At 36.5% G+C, this 17965-nt stretch overlaps 1 protein-coding gene across 1 annotated transcript; it reads left to right on the forward strand.

Annotated features, from left to right (window-relative positions):
* Positions 1-3608: 3608 nt before the first annotated feature.
* Positions 3609-16351, forward strand: LOC137631070 (uncharacterized). Its single transcript, XM_068362676.1, has 7 exons — positions 3609-3938; positions 5807-6049; positions 6161-6351; positions 6492-6582; positions 6723-6884; positions 7257-7547; positions 13083-16351. The coding sequence occupies exons 2-7, from the start codon at positions 5807-5809 to the stop codon at positions 13200-13202; spliced, it is 1098 nt and encodes a 365-aa protein (XP_068218777.1). The 5' UTR covers positions 3609-3938; the 3' UTR covers positions 13203-16351.
* The last annotated feature ends 1614 nt before the right edge of the window (positions 16352-17965 follow it).

A 17965-nucleotide genomic window follows, 5' to 3' on the forward strand; every position in this document is an offset into this window, starting at 1 on the left:
ATATATTGACGTGAAGTGTGTGTATATATATATATATATATATATATATATATATATATATGTATGTATATATATATATATATATATATATATATATATATATATATATATATATATATATTGTAAGATTATGAAGGAACAATTATTGGTGAAATTTTACGTGACTTGGAACTCATCCACAATTTAGAGAATGATTGTGGCAGTGACTCTTGTTTTCTGTTCAATTCTATTCTATATATATGTATATATATATATATATATATATATATATATATATATATATATATATATATATAAACAAACTTATGGATAAGCAAATCGTATACTTGAACCCCGGAAATTTTCGTCTAATTAACCAGATTTTTCTTTGTTCAAAATTTAGTCAAACCTTTAATGGTGTGTTCTGTTCAGAATTATTTACGGCATGCCAACGCAAGAACCCGTGTCTTGCAAACGCAAGGCAATCTAAAACGAACGAAAGGAACTAATATTCAGTATCGAAGTGGAATTCCCTTCATAATTCTTGACTTCTTAGGATGAAGATGATTCTGTTCAGATCATTATTAATTTTGATAATGGATCTTCGAAGAGAAAATTGTACGTTTTGAATACTATTTTTTAACAGAATGTCTTATCGAGACAATGGATACAGTATTTATTTTCTTGATGGAAAAAGGCAAGTTATATTTTTATCGGAGCCTTTTTTTAATTTATATTTGATATTTATTCGTCATAAAGCGTTCATCTCTTTTGGTGATGGAAAATATATATTAATCAGTTTAGGAAATAATTAACTAAAATTATAATTTCTGTTTTTGAAAAGGCTTCATCCCGAATAGCGATGAAGAGGAAAAAATGGATAAGTAGAAAAAAGAGGAAGAAAATGGCCTTGAAAATGAGAAAAATAAAACATTGAAAGGATGAAAAGTCTAAACACTTCATTCTCTATTTCAGAACTCTCCCAGTTCCTGAAAAATAAAAGAAGCGTATCTCAAGGTAAACACTTCACTTTCTATTTCAAACCTCCATTTGCAGCGAAAGGGACATGAATAGAGAAAAAAAAATAAGACCTATAAACATCTTATCTTTTGTCAATATTTTTCTATTTGCTAAAAAATTATGTGAAATAAAGAAAATAATAAAGATCTCACCGTGTGTTACAGAACTCTTCAATTTATTATTATTATTATTATTATTATTATTATTATTATTATTATTATTATTATTATTATTATTATCATTACTTGCAAAGCTTAAACCCTAGTTGGAAATGCAAGATGCTATAAGCCCAGGGGCTCCAACAGGGAAAATAGCCCAGTGCGGAAAGGAAATAAGAAAAAATAAAATATTTTAAGATGAGTAACAACATTAAGATAAATGCTTCTTAATTAAACTATAAAAAAATGTAACAAAATAATAGGACGAGAACGGAGCAAAAAATAGAAGAATAGAAAAGATCAAAAAAATACTTCGCCTTCTGTTCCATGACTGCTGCCTTCCTTTTCGTTGCCAATTGTATTTTTTGCTCGTCTGAAATCAAATTGAGAATTGCCATCCCTTTGTCCCATATTTAGAGGCTTTAGTCTGATCGTCGAGTAACCTGGTTTTGCCGTTGCAAAGTCCTGTGCCTTTCTATTTTTGTGTTTCCATTTGCTCATCATTTTTATTCCTTTTATGCAGTAACTCATTTTTTTCTGTGTGTTTGACTGACGTTTCTCAGTATTTTTTTATATCTATTGGGTAGATGCATACATACTGTACATAAATACTTGGGGTTATAGCATCTTGCTTTTCCAACTAGGGTTGTAGCTTGGCTAGTAATAATAATAATAATACATACATACATACATACATACATACATTCCGGAGCAATAACTCAATTTCCTTGTGTTTGACTGACATTTCTTCGTATTTTTAATATATGCTGGGTATATACATACATACATACATACATACATACAAAGAAAAGAATGAAGGAAAGAAAGAACAAGATTCAAATTTTTCTGTTACTTGCCTCCTGACATCCAATCCATCTAGTCGCCCTACCCACAAAATATGATGGAGAAACACACTTGCAAAAGGACGAAGCTTTGAAGTACGCCTTTTTCTAAAACCGTCCTCATCTCGCCGGACGCATCCGCAAAGCCATACCATATGGTAGAGGGTTCTCCAGTGATACCTTCCTTTTGCTCGTTTATTACAATTTCATGTCCATAAGTATCGTCATCCTCGGTATGTTGATAATTATCATTATAATCATCGTACCCTTCTTCTTTCTCCTCATTCGTATTTGAAATGGTTCTGAAAACCCTGACTATAAAGGGAACAGTTCTAGTGTGTTTAATTATTACGAAAAAATAAATAAACAATTAGGTTTATGGGTGATTTGTAGGGGAATTAATACATATAACAGAAACCAAGCTTATTGAGTGGAACCTGAAATATGTTTTTTCATTGATATTTGTTCAATGTTTTTCCAGTATCTTTTAGGTCAAGAGAAGTCTGCTAAGTGAGGGTGTTATCCAGACAAGGTTTTAATAAATATGCTATTCAATATATTTTTTTAACAACTATATATCATTTGGTTTTGAATCACACTGTATATCATTTCAATCCTGTTTCAATTAAATTCCTGATTCTTAAAAATTCCATTTATCATTTCAGAAATTATTTAACGATATGACATCCTAAAGAATTGGCCTCATTTCATTTCATTCATTTTAAAAAAGTAATTATTCCAGAGAAAGGAGAATTCAACTTTTATGAGATTGATAATGACATAATATAGCGATACGTAAGTCTTCTTCTTACTCAGAAAAAGCACTTAAATCTTGGTTGAAATCGAATAAGAAATGGCTTTTGTGACGCACTGAAATCCCTCCACATTAATTTGAATGAAGAATGTGGAAGAAATATGATAAGACAGTGCAATTATTGGCAACGTATGTATGAAACTGGTCTGGAGCTGACACAGTCATCGGGACGGGCATATAACCAAATCTAAAAATAGAACCTCACTTAAAGTGACACCCAGGTCCTATGGCACAGGAATGCTACGATGAGAGTCGGTGATATGACTGGAGCGAAGGTTTTATTAGATAATTGAGTCTGATTGACAGAAAAATCCTTTATTATCCGTACGTGGAAAATGTTTAAGTGCTATAGATAGAGTGGTAATAAATACACGGGAATATTAGAAACATGAAGCGTGCGACTGACTCCGGGTTTGAGCGCGGATCTATTTTTAGAAACCGTCCCTCCTCCTGTAACAATTTTCGACTTTGTGTTTTGTTTTCCATGGGTCAGGACGTCCTCCTTCCAGCCCGTGCAGTGACGTCAGAGGTGCCGACGAGGGCTGAGAATTCTCTGAACGAAGTCGACTCCCATCCTAAAGCGATTCACTCATTGGCCCAGCTCTTGACGTCAGTGGCGTTTCATGCTTCCTATTGGCGGAGAGCGGTCGTAGTAATAATCAATAGCGATCCACCAATGGGCTGCGTCGTTACATCCATGACCACCCCAACTCAGTGAAAGAAAGCTGTGAATCAGGCCGTGTAGGTGGATATTCCCTGCGCAGAAACAAGAGTATATAAGGGACTGTCAGAGCTGCACTTCGACACAAGCTGATACAGCGACAACCGAGCAAGAGCTAAAGAGAGGAGAGCGAGACAGCGAAAGAGAGAAGGGAAGCTAGCCTGAGATACCGCGAAATACACGCTCACGAAAGAAAACAGGACGCGAGCTTTGCTGGACGACTCTACCGTTGACCAAAACAAGTCGAGGCTCTTTCACTTCTACAGTAAAAAGGAAAAACAAACCAAATTTAAGTGATTAATCGAAGGAACTTTAAGTTTTCTTGTTACTTAGTGGCAAGTGACGAACTTAATCCAGTGATATCTGAAGTGATTGGTGATTGCCTAGACCCTTTTTTTATAAAGGTAAGTTTCATTTCTCATTTTGAGCGTGTGGTATGTTTGTATTTGGAGAGAGAGAGAGAGAGAGAGAGAGAGAGAGAGAGAGAGAGAGAGAGAGAGAGAGAGAGAAGCAGGCTGGAGACTTCAATGCCTGTGCCATGATATTAATGCAAAATGTAAGTGATGTGGTGTTGCTGTATGTTAGTGTGTGAGCCTGAAATTTGTTATATTGTCTTTTGAATATATGTTTATTATACAACTGACAAACTCAAAAGCGTTCTCTCTAGATAAAAGATAGCCTCAGGGCATTTTCATCTACTTAACAAACACACGCCCAAACTTAAAACACTGGAATTGCATATCCGATTCTATAATACGAAATATTCTCCTCTGTAACTGTGTACCGACAAAGGCAGTAATCAACCGACTCTTTAGATCAACATGTTAGGTTTCAAGAAGCTCACATTACGAAATGATCTATAAATGGAAAGGTCAATTCAAATCTGCTCGCGAAGTTTTTACGTCCTATTTTGAGACCTCCTAAAACATTCATAGCCCTTCTGTGCGCCGAACCATTCAGCCTCGTATTGAGCCTTAGAAACAATTTTAGCCTCGTCCATTTAAGTGTCTCAACCATTCTTCAGGCAACTTCAAGTATCTTATTGTCTCTATGGAAAGCTTATCAATATTTCTTTCGTTGGATTACTTGAATAAAGTAAATGAAATATCGTACGACGTCCCAAAGGATAAAAGAATTTCAGCTATCGTGTTGCATCCAATCACGATATCACGCAAACCACCTGACCCATAACTATCGTCCTCTAAACAGCCGCAGTGGAGTGGAACGTAAGTCTGTGTCTGTGGTCTGAGGTTAATGTGATTTTCGACTTTACCGCTTTCGACATTACCTGCAGACTCATTTTCTGTCCGCATATAATAACGACCTTGGCACGCTACATCTTAGATACGCCACTTTTGTTATTTTGACAACGAACGGCTCCCTGCTACCTGCCACATCGATATACTCGACTCTGTTATTGTGAAGTGAGAAGACAAAAATAGATTTCTTTTCTTTACTTGGCGGTACAGACAGTGTTCTCCCATAGCTTTAACTGTCGTTATTAATAGCGCATCATTGACCAGCGAGGATTGTAACAGCATTTTCTGACCTGACAGCTGAGTTATCGGAAAATCGTTGGGATCGATCATTTCAATTGTCTTCTACTTATAATGTATATAATGTGAGTCAATATTTATATTTGCTTTATAGTGAAGGTGTGTCTTCAATGTTAGTGATTATCGATTTCAATTCACAGACACTGTTAATAGAAATTAATGGCACTCTATACTACCGCCATCACAACTACTTTTGCTGATTATTTCAGTATTTAAATCGTCGTATATCCAGTTATTTTCATTAAAGCGTATTTATCTTATTGTCTCTATTTTGAAAACCATATTCACCGTGTTGCATCCGATGAATCTCAAATGAATGTTGACAGCTTTTAGTTAATATAAAACAAGTGTTAGATATTACATAATCAAAAGTAAATAGATTTACTTTAAGAAATTTTGAAAAAAAAAAATTATGATAATGAAAATCTATAACCATCTTGGAACTTTTGGATTGCGTTGAATAGAAAACTACCCTTGTTTTTATTCGTCCGATCATGGAAACATGATTCCAATTAAACCTACATTCATGCTAATATGCTTGCATACATTTATGCTTCACATTTGTGTATGTATACACACTTTGTATGTGCCTTCATTTATACTTGCCTTCTTGCCTGTGTTATTTGACCTACTGGCAAATGGTTGAATAAAACATGACTAATATTGTAAAGACAGCTGACCAGAGGAAACTTCAACTTTTCATTTCGTCTTTGCAGATGGAAACGTACAAGGTGCTTACAACTTTGTTGGTGCTGACCCTGACAGGGCCCACGCTGGGTTACCCTTATACACGGGATGTTGTCTCCCGAAGCAGTGGGAGATCGCGAGATCAATTGATGGACGGCAGCCTGTCCGAATATCTCGGTGGATACGTGCAGGACCAGCCCTACGAACTTCCAGAATACCAACCAGCTTACCGTAATGAATACGCCACCCAGCAGAGACCAAGAATAAACGCTGTAAGTGAAGTTCTGGTCGCAATGTCCGTAGAGTTTATCAGATATAGTGCACCCTTACATACGTGAAAGCTCTTTCATCCTGATTTTAATGGGTTCTTATTTGCTTTCTAGGAAGCAATTGTTGCTTTGCTACCGTACCTGGCTAACGCTAACAATAATGATGACTACGCGTATGACTACAATAGCTATAATGATGACGACGGCACCTGGTATGATGACGTTGCCAACGACGACATCTCCGATAAATCCGATAGCGATAACGCCGCCCTTCTGCAGTTCCTCCTTGACCATCGTTCCGGAAGGTGAGCTCAAGGATTTTGAATAACTGTATTAATTTTGAATTATATAGATACATAGCTAAATAAATAGTTAAAATTAATAATCATTATATTTTTGCAACAAAATAGTAATGCAAGTTTTATATTTTGTCCCCCCGCCACAGATATTCCTTGGAGGATCTTGAAACATTGGAACGCGAAGCCGAAATTGAAGATAACACCGAAAGCCAGCTTCAGGCTCTTATGGACAGAAAGGTGAATATTGAATATGTGTGCCTCTTTGATGGCAACATGAGTCTTTTATTATGAATACTGACACTTATTAATATTTATAATCCAATATTTATTCATCATTATCCTTTTTTTATAATTTTGTATTTATCTACCTATTGCAGATCAACAAGAAGAACACCATGCCCCTCCTTGGTGCCCACCAGGTAGCCATGGGAGTTCCAGTGCCCATGAGGAAGGGACAGAAGGAAGAGGCCCTTGACATCCCTTCAACCTCCGTCAGACGACCTGTGTTCGCCCGTCAAATTACAACTGTCCCTGAAGAGGTAGGAGACGATTCTCTCTCTCTCTCTCTCTCTCTCTCTCTCTCTCTCTCTCTCTCTCTCTCTCTCTCTCTCTCTCTCTCTCTCTCTCTAACAGGAAAAGTCTTATTTATGATTTATTCTAATGTCCAATATATATAAATATATATATACATACACATACATACATTCATACATACATACATTAGACTGCACAACTTTCCGTTTATATAAGATAAATATAATAAACCCACAGTATATATATATATATATATATATATATATATATATATATATATATATATATACACACACTTATACATACACACACACACACTCAAACAATAACAATAATAACAACCAGCCATCTACATCAACCTTTGTTTACTTCCCCAGATGGAGCCCCAGGTCAAGAAGAACACCGAACCCATCTCTGTCCGAGGCGCTGCTTCAGCTGCTGTTGCCCAGGAAGACACTGTCAGTACCCAGCAGCAACAGCCCCAGCAGGAGACCCCCGCCGTCGCCGTCTCAGCCCAGGCCTCCCCCTCAGTCATCAGCGAAAGCTCCGGCGTCCCCGTCGTCGAGGCCCAGCCTAAGGATGTCTCCCAGGCGGCGATGACCCCATTCATGCAGAGCAAATACGACGCCCTCATGAAGTACCTGGACAGAGAGAGGAAGGTCCGACAGGTGAGTTTGGGGTCTTTAGAACTTTATTCTTCCCCTTCGGAGGATTTCTTTCTTGGACATGGACACTGAATGAACGTTTCTTGCGGGTGAGAGTCAACGGTAAATTAAAGTTTCTTTTAAGTGAAAGTCAACGGGAAATGAAATTTTCTTGTAGGTGAAAATCAACGGCAAATTAAGTTTCTTGTAGGTGAAAGTCAACGGTAGATGAAAGTTTCTTGTGGGTGAGAGTGAATGGTAAATTAAAGTTTCTTATGGGTGAAAGTCAACTCTAATGAAATTCCTTTTGAGATGAATCCTGAGTCAGAATGAATCATGTGGCATTGATGAAAATTTGATGAAAATCAAAGTCTCAAATGAAAGATCCAGGTAATGAATCGCTTGTATGAAAGACTCAAAATTAATAAGAGTTGCGATGGCATGAGAGCGAATGACAGTCTTACGTCAACATTTCCGACGTTTCTTATCGTCAGTATAAGAACGCCAGCTAAACTTGAATAAGTAGAATTTTCGATCAATGAAGAGGGTGAATGATAAGTCATGCTTCACACAGTATACTTTTTTTTATTGATAGTCTAAAGAGGTATATTCGAAGAATTGCACTGTTTCAGAAAGATCTGTTACTAGTTAAACTTTTTATATTACCAATTTATTTTTTAAATGGATGAAAAGTTACGCACTAAATTATAACAAATATAGTTTAAACAAATCATTATTATTATTATTATTATTATTATTATTATTATTATCATCATCATTATTATTATTAGTCAGTCTTACGCATTATAAAGATAAAAAAAAATCTATTTACCACAATTAGCGAAGAAATATATTCCTGTATAACGATATTAACGACGTAATTAAAGCCATAATTTTTTAGCGTAAAAAGCGTATTCTATTGTATGAACTCCAATCACGAACACAAAGTATGTAATTACTGATGAACTGATGTAATTACTAATTTCCCAGCGGAAATTTAGCGTAAAGTTTTAATTAGCAAACTTTAAATGTCTTTCGGCGTTCCCTTGTTTAAGCACAGTCATTTTCGTCCGAAATACACGCAGAGCCACTTAAATTATTAGAATTCAGTATATTTTATTTAGGAAATATGTAAGAAATAAATACATACGTGCGCGTTCATGCTTTTCCTGGGTAGTTGGTATGCACACGTGTATATGTTTGGAAAAATTGATAAATTAATAAAATACCTGGTTTATACATTGTTTATGTTTCTGTGCAACATTTGTTACCATTACTGTATTATTATTACTACTAATACTACTACTACTACTACTACTACTACTACTACTACTACTACTACTACTACTACTACGTTAGCATTTCTAGCTCTTGTGTTTCATCGAGACTTTCTTGGACGAATTATTGACGGATTATTAATTCACTTCTGATTCTGATCTGGCTCTCGTGCTTCGTTCACATTTTGTATATTTGATTTTGTAAGTAAATGGAAGAATTTAAAGAATTTTACTTATACTAAATGTTTCTATTTTTGGAAAATTACAAATAGGTTCTTAACGGGAATAATGTTTATTTTTAAATCGAAATCTTAGATTCTAAAATTATGTAGTTTGAATAATATTTATTAGTAATATTTAAAACGGGAATTATGCGCTAATATGTATATATATATATATATATATATATATATATATATATATATATATATATATATATATATATATATATATATATATATATATATATATATATATATATATATCGTTGCTGAAATAGGTTCGTCTTGAACGGTTCACCGATACACAACCGCATCCTCACGAAACAAAAGAAACGGGAAACGCGTCTGAAAAGACGGTACCCTGGAGCTTTGGGAATGAAAGGGAAGATCTGAGAAGATAGAAAGGGGGGGGGGGGAAGAATGAGGAAAGGGAAGAGTATTTTCTTTTCCTTTCTCCCGGAGAAAGTCGTTCCACCTCGGTGAAGTCTCTGTGGCGCCACGGTTTTTATCGGAAAATTTCCCGTCATCTCCATTTCTTCCTCTTCCTCTTCCTTCTTCATACTTTTCCTTCGTTTATTACTTCTTATATTCTTCCTCTTCTCTTTCTATCTTTGTATATTCTTCCCTTTCTTTCTGTTTTTCCTTTGTCTCTTTCTTCATATTCTCTCTCCCTATTCATCTGATAGTTCGTCTTATACTACTACTACTATTACTACTTCTTCTTATTATTATTATTCTTCCTCCTCCTCTTCTTCTTCTTCTTCTTCTTTTTTTATCAATGTTTAATTTTTTGAACATTCTCTTCCACCTTAACCCATCCTGTCTTCTCTTTATCTTCTCTTCCTTTCTCTATCGTTCGCTAACTTCCAATTGACTCTTCACTCCTTTTCAATACTTTATCTCATTCTTAATCCCCCACCCCTTTCTTATCTAGCTTCTTATCCTCTCATTTATTTTTCCCTAGAATTTCAATCTCCTTTTCATCATGCTCTCTCTCTCTCTCTCTCTCTCTCTCTCTCTCTCTCTCTCTCTCTCTCTCTCTCTCTCTCTCTCTCTCATATGAAATTATATATATATATATATATATATATATATATATATATATATATATATATATATATATATATATATATATATATGAGAGTAAGAGACATCGTAAACTATCTTACCCACAAACATCCCTCAATAAGACGTTGATGACGATTCACACGCGAAGAAAATGAGAAATGTCTAATCCAAAATTAGCTCATTCCATCTAGTGTCCGTCCATTATCAGGGCAATAAATAGCCGAAGTAGCCAAGGTTAGCCAACGAAATTTGCTAGAAATAAACATCCAAGAGACGCTGGACAAAGCGAGCCAGGGAGAATGGTCTCTACGCCACGGAACTCATAAAGACTTAAATGCTATGCGCAAGGGCTTGCGAGCGTGGGCGGTGCGCTTATTGATCCACTCTCTCTCTCTCTCTCTCTCTCTCTCTCTCTCTCTCTCTCTCTCTCTCTCTCTCTCTCTACCATACTGGAAGACAGAGCGGGAAGCGAGGAAGGGGGTGGGGCGTGGGCCCAGCTTACGACCTGTGCGGCGGGGGAGGAGGCACTAGAGAAAGAGAATGATAAATGATGAACTGAAGGACTTGGATCCTTTGAAAGAGAGACAGAGAGAAGGGTGAAGTCTTAGCTTTTCTCATTTTTATTAGAGCCTAAAATAAAGTTTTGAAAACACTTGAGTATTAGATATTATAAACTTGGAATTAAAGTTCTGAAAATAAATGTTAGCAAATTTCTCCTTTAAAATTTAGTTAAATTTGTGTCCCGAAAACATCTGCTGGTGATGATCGCTGTTTTGGGCAAGAGCATAATCAGTCAATTGCGTTTTAAATTTACCTAGTTGAACGCTTCGATGCCCTTAGGCGAAAACCCCTTCCTGTAGGACGCTCCTGTAGGAGAAGCTGTAACATCCAAACCACACCGCATAACGACCTTCCGAATTTCTCTTTCACGAGAGCCATTTGGAACCTCCCGCACATACACCCACATATTAAAGCTGAGGTTTGTGTTAGAACCCTCCACCCTTAAACCTCGTTACTGAGAGAGAGAGAGAGAGAGAGAGAGAGAGAGAGAGAGAGAGAGAGAGAGAGAGAACACATACGGCTGGTAATTACTTTTTCTTATATATCTCCTACCAGTACCGTAATTCATAATCCCCCCCCCTCTCTCTCCTCTCTCTCTCTCTCTCTCTCTCTCTCTCTCTCTCTCTCTCTCTCTCTCTCTCTCTCTTACAAAAGGCTGTGTTGTCATGGCGACAGAACCTAAAGCAACCTGTTGGGGGCCACTGTGTGGGTGGCTTGAGATTGCCACCTCTACCGAATTTCCTCTTCGTGAAGTGATCCTTAAGAATGAGAGCACCATCTAATTCTTGACTTTAGAAGTCAAAGGAGAATAGATTTAACTCCTTCAGAGATGATAAGATACTTTAAAAAGTAGATATATACGAGAAAGAGAGAGATAGAGAGAGAAAAAGCGAGACTGCTCGGTTGGCAACACCTACCTCCCACTCAGCACTCCGTTCCCTTTAAAGTGAGATAGACCAGGTCGAGTTTGGTCTGCCCTCCACCTTCGCAGAGGATAGATAGTTAGTCACGATGTCATGACGAATCTCACGTCTTCTTCCCCCTTTCCTTTTCTTCGTTGATTTGCCGTTTCCTCTCCTTGCCCTTCCCATACCCCCCCCCCCCACACACACTCTTTCCATTACCCTTCCCTATCTCATATCCTCGGTCCTAAGAACCCGTTGATTTAAATAAGTTTCCTCTTCATCTGATCATTATTACAATCCTTTTCTGTCTTTATCTTAATCTGGGATAAACAGTGCAAAATTTATACTATTTACAGTTTATATTCCTGTTTTCCTTATCATTCAAAATACCTTTGTTTATTTCAAGCTGACGATTATTTAAAAGAAACTCCATGCCTTTGATTAAGAACTTTCATTCATTACACGATTGGACGCAGCAATACACCTTTAAGCTTTTCATTGGTGACGCTAGCGGTGGTTTTATTCAGTCACGTAGTGTGAGGGGAAAAAATTGTATTGTATTGCATTCATTAGTTGCTTAGGAATACGTGTATGTAATCATTCCATGGTATTCCAAGTGACATTTGCATGCCGCAAAGAGAAATCAATTTCTAGACTGGAATATTTCTTCCCGAGAAAGATAACTTAGTGAAAACACTTGGTATTCAGAGTACCTCGTCACACGAACCACTCTTGGACCTCTCTCTCCCCACGTACTCAAGCACCTTTGACGTCAGAGCTAGCGAGAGAGAGAGAAAGAAAAAAATGTCCTCATTATTCTATGGATATGTGACGTCAAAGTAAAAACTTCTAAGGATTGGTAGACGAATGCATGACGTCAAACGAAATCCTGACATCATTGGCTGGGACTTCATATCACAAGAGAAACCTTTTAAGTTATTGGCCAAGAAGACGACACTTGCAGGAAATGTGGGTTATTTAAAGAATTCGTTCGACTAATCAATGAGGCATTCATTTATACGTTTCTTTATGCATATCACGTACGCAATAAGCATGTTCTATCGGGGCTCACGGAAGTATGACTTCAGACAGAAATCTATACTCTACGCAGCCAAAGGTATTACTTATGACGTATAAGTAGTACGCGAGAACTGTGCGTCAAGCTAGTCTACAAGTACATGTACTACAATAGTATGGTTAAAAAAGTATTTAGAGAGAGAGAGAGAGAGAGAGAGAGAGAGAGAGAGAGAGAGAGAGAGAGAGAGAGAGACGGACGTGTTGTATGTTGTGCATTCTTTATTGACATGGACTGCCTATCTTCTATTGTTTAACACAAGGTAACCAGCACAAACGCAGTAAAGTAACAATAATAACTGTATTGAATTCTCATTGAACAACTCTTTGTAATTACCTAACAATATCTACCTTTACTCACAAAGGAAGCTTTCTCGTGAATTATATAACTGAATAAGACTAGATATTACCTGGTGGTTACCTAACGTATGTGCTTCTTTTATTTCCCAACAGAACCAGGACATCGAGCAGGAACTGCAGCAGGAGACCAAGTCCCAGCCCCAAAAGAGATTCGTGACGGAGCAGGACGTCCTGTCCCAGCAGTTGGTCAACCTGAAGAAGAAGGTAGCTTAGGTCCACCCTGCGCATACCTTTCTGAGAGAACAATTGACTGGCGGCAAGCGAAGAGCATCCGATCTTCGACGACGATGATTCTCGTTCTCACTAACGATTGTCTATCTCTTGTGTTACATGAAAGGCGCCTCTCTCCCGCTCTGGCGGGACGCAGAGGCAGTTTTCAGAAGGAACTCACAAACGAAGACGATAGAATACTGAAAGTCCTAACTGGGCGTTCGAATTATCAACTGGACAGGAAAATATATGGATACCCAAACAAAGGATGGAAAGTCACAGAGGAGCTTCGATGAGGAACTACATCGTCCATAAATGTTCCTGTAGAAGCCCCCCTGTCTAAAGTAACCAGAGAGGAGCTCAATGAATATTTCCTTCTTTCTGCAGACGCGAAAGTGAAAAAAAGGAAAAAAAGTTTCTATCGATGAAACGTCGATGGATGTCTGGCAGCCCTGCTGCATGCTGCTGTTTATCTCATTTTTCGTTCGTTTTCGAAAAGGACAATAGCAAATGTTCCACCTCTCCGGTGTGTGGACATCCAGAAGGCGGTTCTCGTCCCGTTCCAAAAGGCGACATTTTGAATCCACAAAAAAAAAAAGAAAAAACGAAGCCTTCTTCTTCTTCATCACCGAAGAGAGAAGTCGGACGAACGAGTCTCCTTGTCTAGTGACTCTTGACCCAAGGCAAAACAGTACTAAATTAGGATATAAAAAAAAGAAGAATTTGCCAACTCGCTGTGTTATAAATGTCTTATTATCAATATCGTTTTATTACTATATGAGTGGACAACATCGGAAAGAATGTGTGTGTGAGTGTGCGCGTGTGACGATGCTGAAGAAATGACAACTGAAGTCACAGAACGAAGCAATCACGTCCTTCTCTTCTTACAAGCATAAAAGGGAAGATGGAATTCACAAGCTGGCCGTCCTGTAGCCGAAAAAGATTATTTAATGAAAACAAAAATAGTGAACAATAATTCCAGTGGTTAGTGGCCTCTCCTCGTGATAGTGCCAATTAATTCCTATTATTGTAGCAAATGCAATTGAAAGAGTTATTTTCTCCAACCGTTATTAAATCCACCGACCGATGGGGTTGCCAGCTTCGAATTTCATCGACGTCACACCCAATGCATTTCTTCAACGCATAGAACGAAAGAAAGATAACTTTTTTCCTACAGTGAATAATGAGCCTTATTACAGGTACCTTTAACGTTCGGATTGCTTTACTCCAACGTCTAGGAGTAGATCTATTCGACACAACAGTCAGTTGTTTCGACTGGGGACGACTGACTGTTATTAAGATTAGACTTCTTACTTTTTACGCCTTTTTACAAGTGTGTTCGTTTAATTCACTTTGGGTTTTCTCACTTTGGAATCTTCTTCTTCTCCTTCCACCGAGTGGCACCGAAATTCATCACTTTGGTTTTTTCTTTAACATTTTTTTTCTTCTTTAAATTCACTCCTACGCCTTTTACCGGTCTCACCTTTGCACGCACACAAGACGAAATCTCTCGTTGCTTTCATTACATATTACTGTGTATCAATCGACAGTTTAGTATTATTATATTCATATCCAAGTAAGAGGGAAATGTGTATAAATAAGCCGTGGAATTATTCATTAGAATATTTTTTTATATATGTACTTTGAAGACTGTGCAAGTCTTCGAGAAGATAGAAATTAGAATTCGATTCTATTAAGAATGTGAAAGAGAGGGAAAAACGGATTAGGCTCGTCTCTTTCGAGAAAGACTTTGTTCATATGTTTATTAATTCATTAGGAACATCTTAGAAATAACTTTCTTTCCTTCTCCTCCTCCTCCTCCTCCTCCTCCTCCTTTCTCTCTACTTTCCCTCATATCTCCTTCGCTATATCTATCTATCTTGCCTTGCATTTATTGAGGTTAGTTTTACACTCTCATAAGAAGAGCAACAACAACAAAAAAATCGAAGGATTAACTTTAGCGTTTTCTGCTCTGGCAGAACAGATCGGCTGAGAGATATGATTAAATTCTTTCGTGCTACAAGTTGTACCTGTTTATATGATTTATACAATTATTTGGATCATTGCGTTTGGAAAAATAACAAAAAAAAAACAAATTCGCCTACAAGTACATCAACACGCATACGTGCATGTCAATGTACATGTATGTAAATATGTATACACGTGGAAAATGTGTAATAAATTCTTGTTGAATTAAACCCCAAGAATGTTTGTTCTTTTTCTTGGGTCTTTTTTATAACAATTAATACCATGTCTTTCCAGTAGCTTTGTTTTGTCTCCTTTTCTCGACTTAACTACGAGACAAGGCGCCTGCCACCACGAGGAAAATGTAATTCCATCTAGAGATTTATAAATTGCAAAAGAAATAAAGAAAACAACAAGACAAAAAACAAAAATTGCAGCCTTTGTATATGTCATTACTCTAATATCTTATAAAGTCTGTTCACCAACTAGTAATGTCAATTGTCTTGATTCATTTTTATGTCATCAAAGAAAAGATAAAATTAATTGAAGAATGGAAGACTTTGTTCCTCGGAAGGTCGTCTTTGTCACATCTTATTATCTTGGTCCATTGTTAGGGCAAGTAGCTGTGTATGTTCGCTTATATATATACACACATACATATAGATTGATATGTATACGCATACATACACGCAAATCTCTGTTTTTTTATTATATATAACTCATACTGATGCCAAATGCGACCACATTTATTATTAATATATATACAGTATATATATAACATAACACTCTCTAATCCTTTCTTATGGGGATAACTCAATTTGTACATTGTATGTACCATATCATCTCAAAAAATCAAATAACTTATTTTTGTATAATAAAACTTTAAAAAAATATAACAAACATAAAGCATAGGACATTAGAAATGTTAAAAAAAAGAAGCTACCAAATGTATAACTAAAACTAATCAGTGATATGCCTGGGGGTTAGGAAAAGAGCAAAAGGGCATTTCTATTCAAGGACATATCATAGGATATGTGAGAAAATGTTAATTTGAAAACCTAGAAACCATTGTTATACATCCTTCACCAATTCGACGGGTTCTAATGCCTACTGCGACCATCTATTTCTTGAAATGTGATAAGTAAGTCATCGGACATTTGTTAATAAACTTTTATCTTGTAATACAATTCGGATTTTTTCTTCATAACCTGATGTTTATATGTGTCATCTTGTAAGAGTAGCTACATATGTAACTCAGCTGTTTTAGCTGACGAATAAAGGTATTCAAATATTTAATCAACTTGACATAAAACTAATTTATAAAAGCGTTTGAATATCGTCAAACTGTTGTATTTAGTTACAAAAATTTTCAAGTATTCAAATATGTCTTTCAATTATAAGAAAGAGTATGATCAACTCTGATAGAAAACTTCAGTATATTTATCAAAGTATTCAAATATGTATTTCAACTATAAGAAAGAGTATGATCAACTCTGAAAGAAAACTTCACTATATTTCTTAAAGTATTGAAATAAATTCTTCAATTATAAGAAAGAGTATGATCAACTCTGAAAGAAAACTTCACTATATTTATTAAAGTATTGAAATATGTATTTCAACCTTAAACTTTTATATAAAAATACTCAAATACTGATCTTGACTCAATTTAAAGATTTTACTCCATCAGTGTCAGCTTCTTTATGAACACGAATATAGAAATGCAAGAATTTATTACCAGTCATGAAGAGGCTCACAGATACCTTGGTTAACGATGGGGACCAGAAACACCTATGAAAATATACTTATTATGAGCACAACCAAAGTAGATGGAAATACAATGATTATAAGAAGCACAAACAAAGCAGATGGAAATCAAATTATTTTGAGTGTAAACAAAGACGATAGAATGATTATCATTATCTCCTGATAAAAAGCAATGATTGATATCTTCCATTAGCATAATGACAATGAATATCAATAGCAAAGAACCAGAGGCGAAAGTGCAACAAATATTAGCCCCATCAGTGAATATTCAATGACTATTAAGGAAATACAATCACGGAATATACGCAACTTATGGCTGATGCTGAAAGATTGAAAAAAATCAGACAATGGGTAGGTTAAGTAAAATCTGGAAATAAAATCGCCTTAAATTATATATAAAAATCAGGCTATATAGCCGTTTAGTGACGTGGTATGACGATGAAACAATATCCAACAGATTTTGTAGATTTGAGATCAAACCCCTCAGAAGGATATTGGGAGTTAAATGACAAGACAGGATTAGAAATTAAACTATAAGAGAGATTACTCGACTGCCATATGTTAATGAGATCATGGGGTGGGGTAGATGGAGATGTTTTGTGCGTGCTCTTCGCACTCCCCAAGAGAGATTATTTCACCAAACGTTCAGCTGGGCTCCACAAGGCACTAGAAGAGTTGGAAGTCCCAGGCCTATACGGCTAAGAACTATGATGCATGAAGTAGGAGATGATGAATGGAAATGTATTGAATTAAAAGCTCAAGATAGAGACAAATGGAGAAATCTAACCGTGGCCCTTTGCGTCAATAGGCGTAGGAGGAGATGATGGTGGTGGCTGATACTAATAGTCTCTGCTCAAGAAATCGTAATCGACTTACTCCCGAAAGTCATCATCCTATCTTATCGCACCACTAGTGTATGCAATGGATGACTGTGTCATTTCCTTCCTGTAGATCTACATCAGAACATGGAAGTCCCAGTAGGCAGCAGCGGAGGATGTGGTCCATGGTTTAGGGTGATTCACCATAGCGGCAATCAG

The sequence above is a fragment of the Palaemon carinicauda genome, chromosome 39 (assembly GCF_036898095.1).
Source record: "Palaemon carinicauda isolate YSFRI2023 chromosome 39, ASM3689809v2, whole genome shotgun sequence".
Classification (NCBI taxonomy): domain Eukaryota; kingdom Metazoa; phylum Arthropoda; class Malacostraca; order Decapoda; family Palaemonidae; genus Palaemon; species Palaemon carinicauda.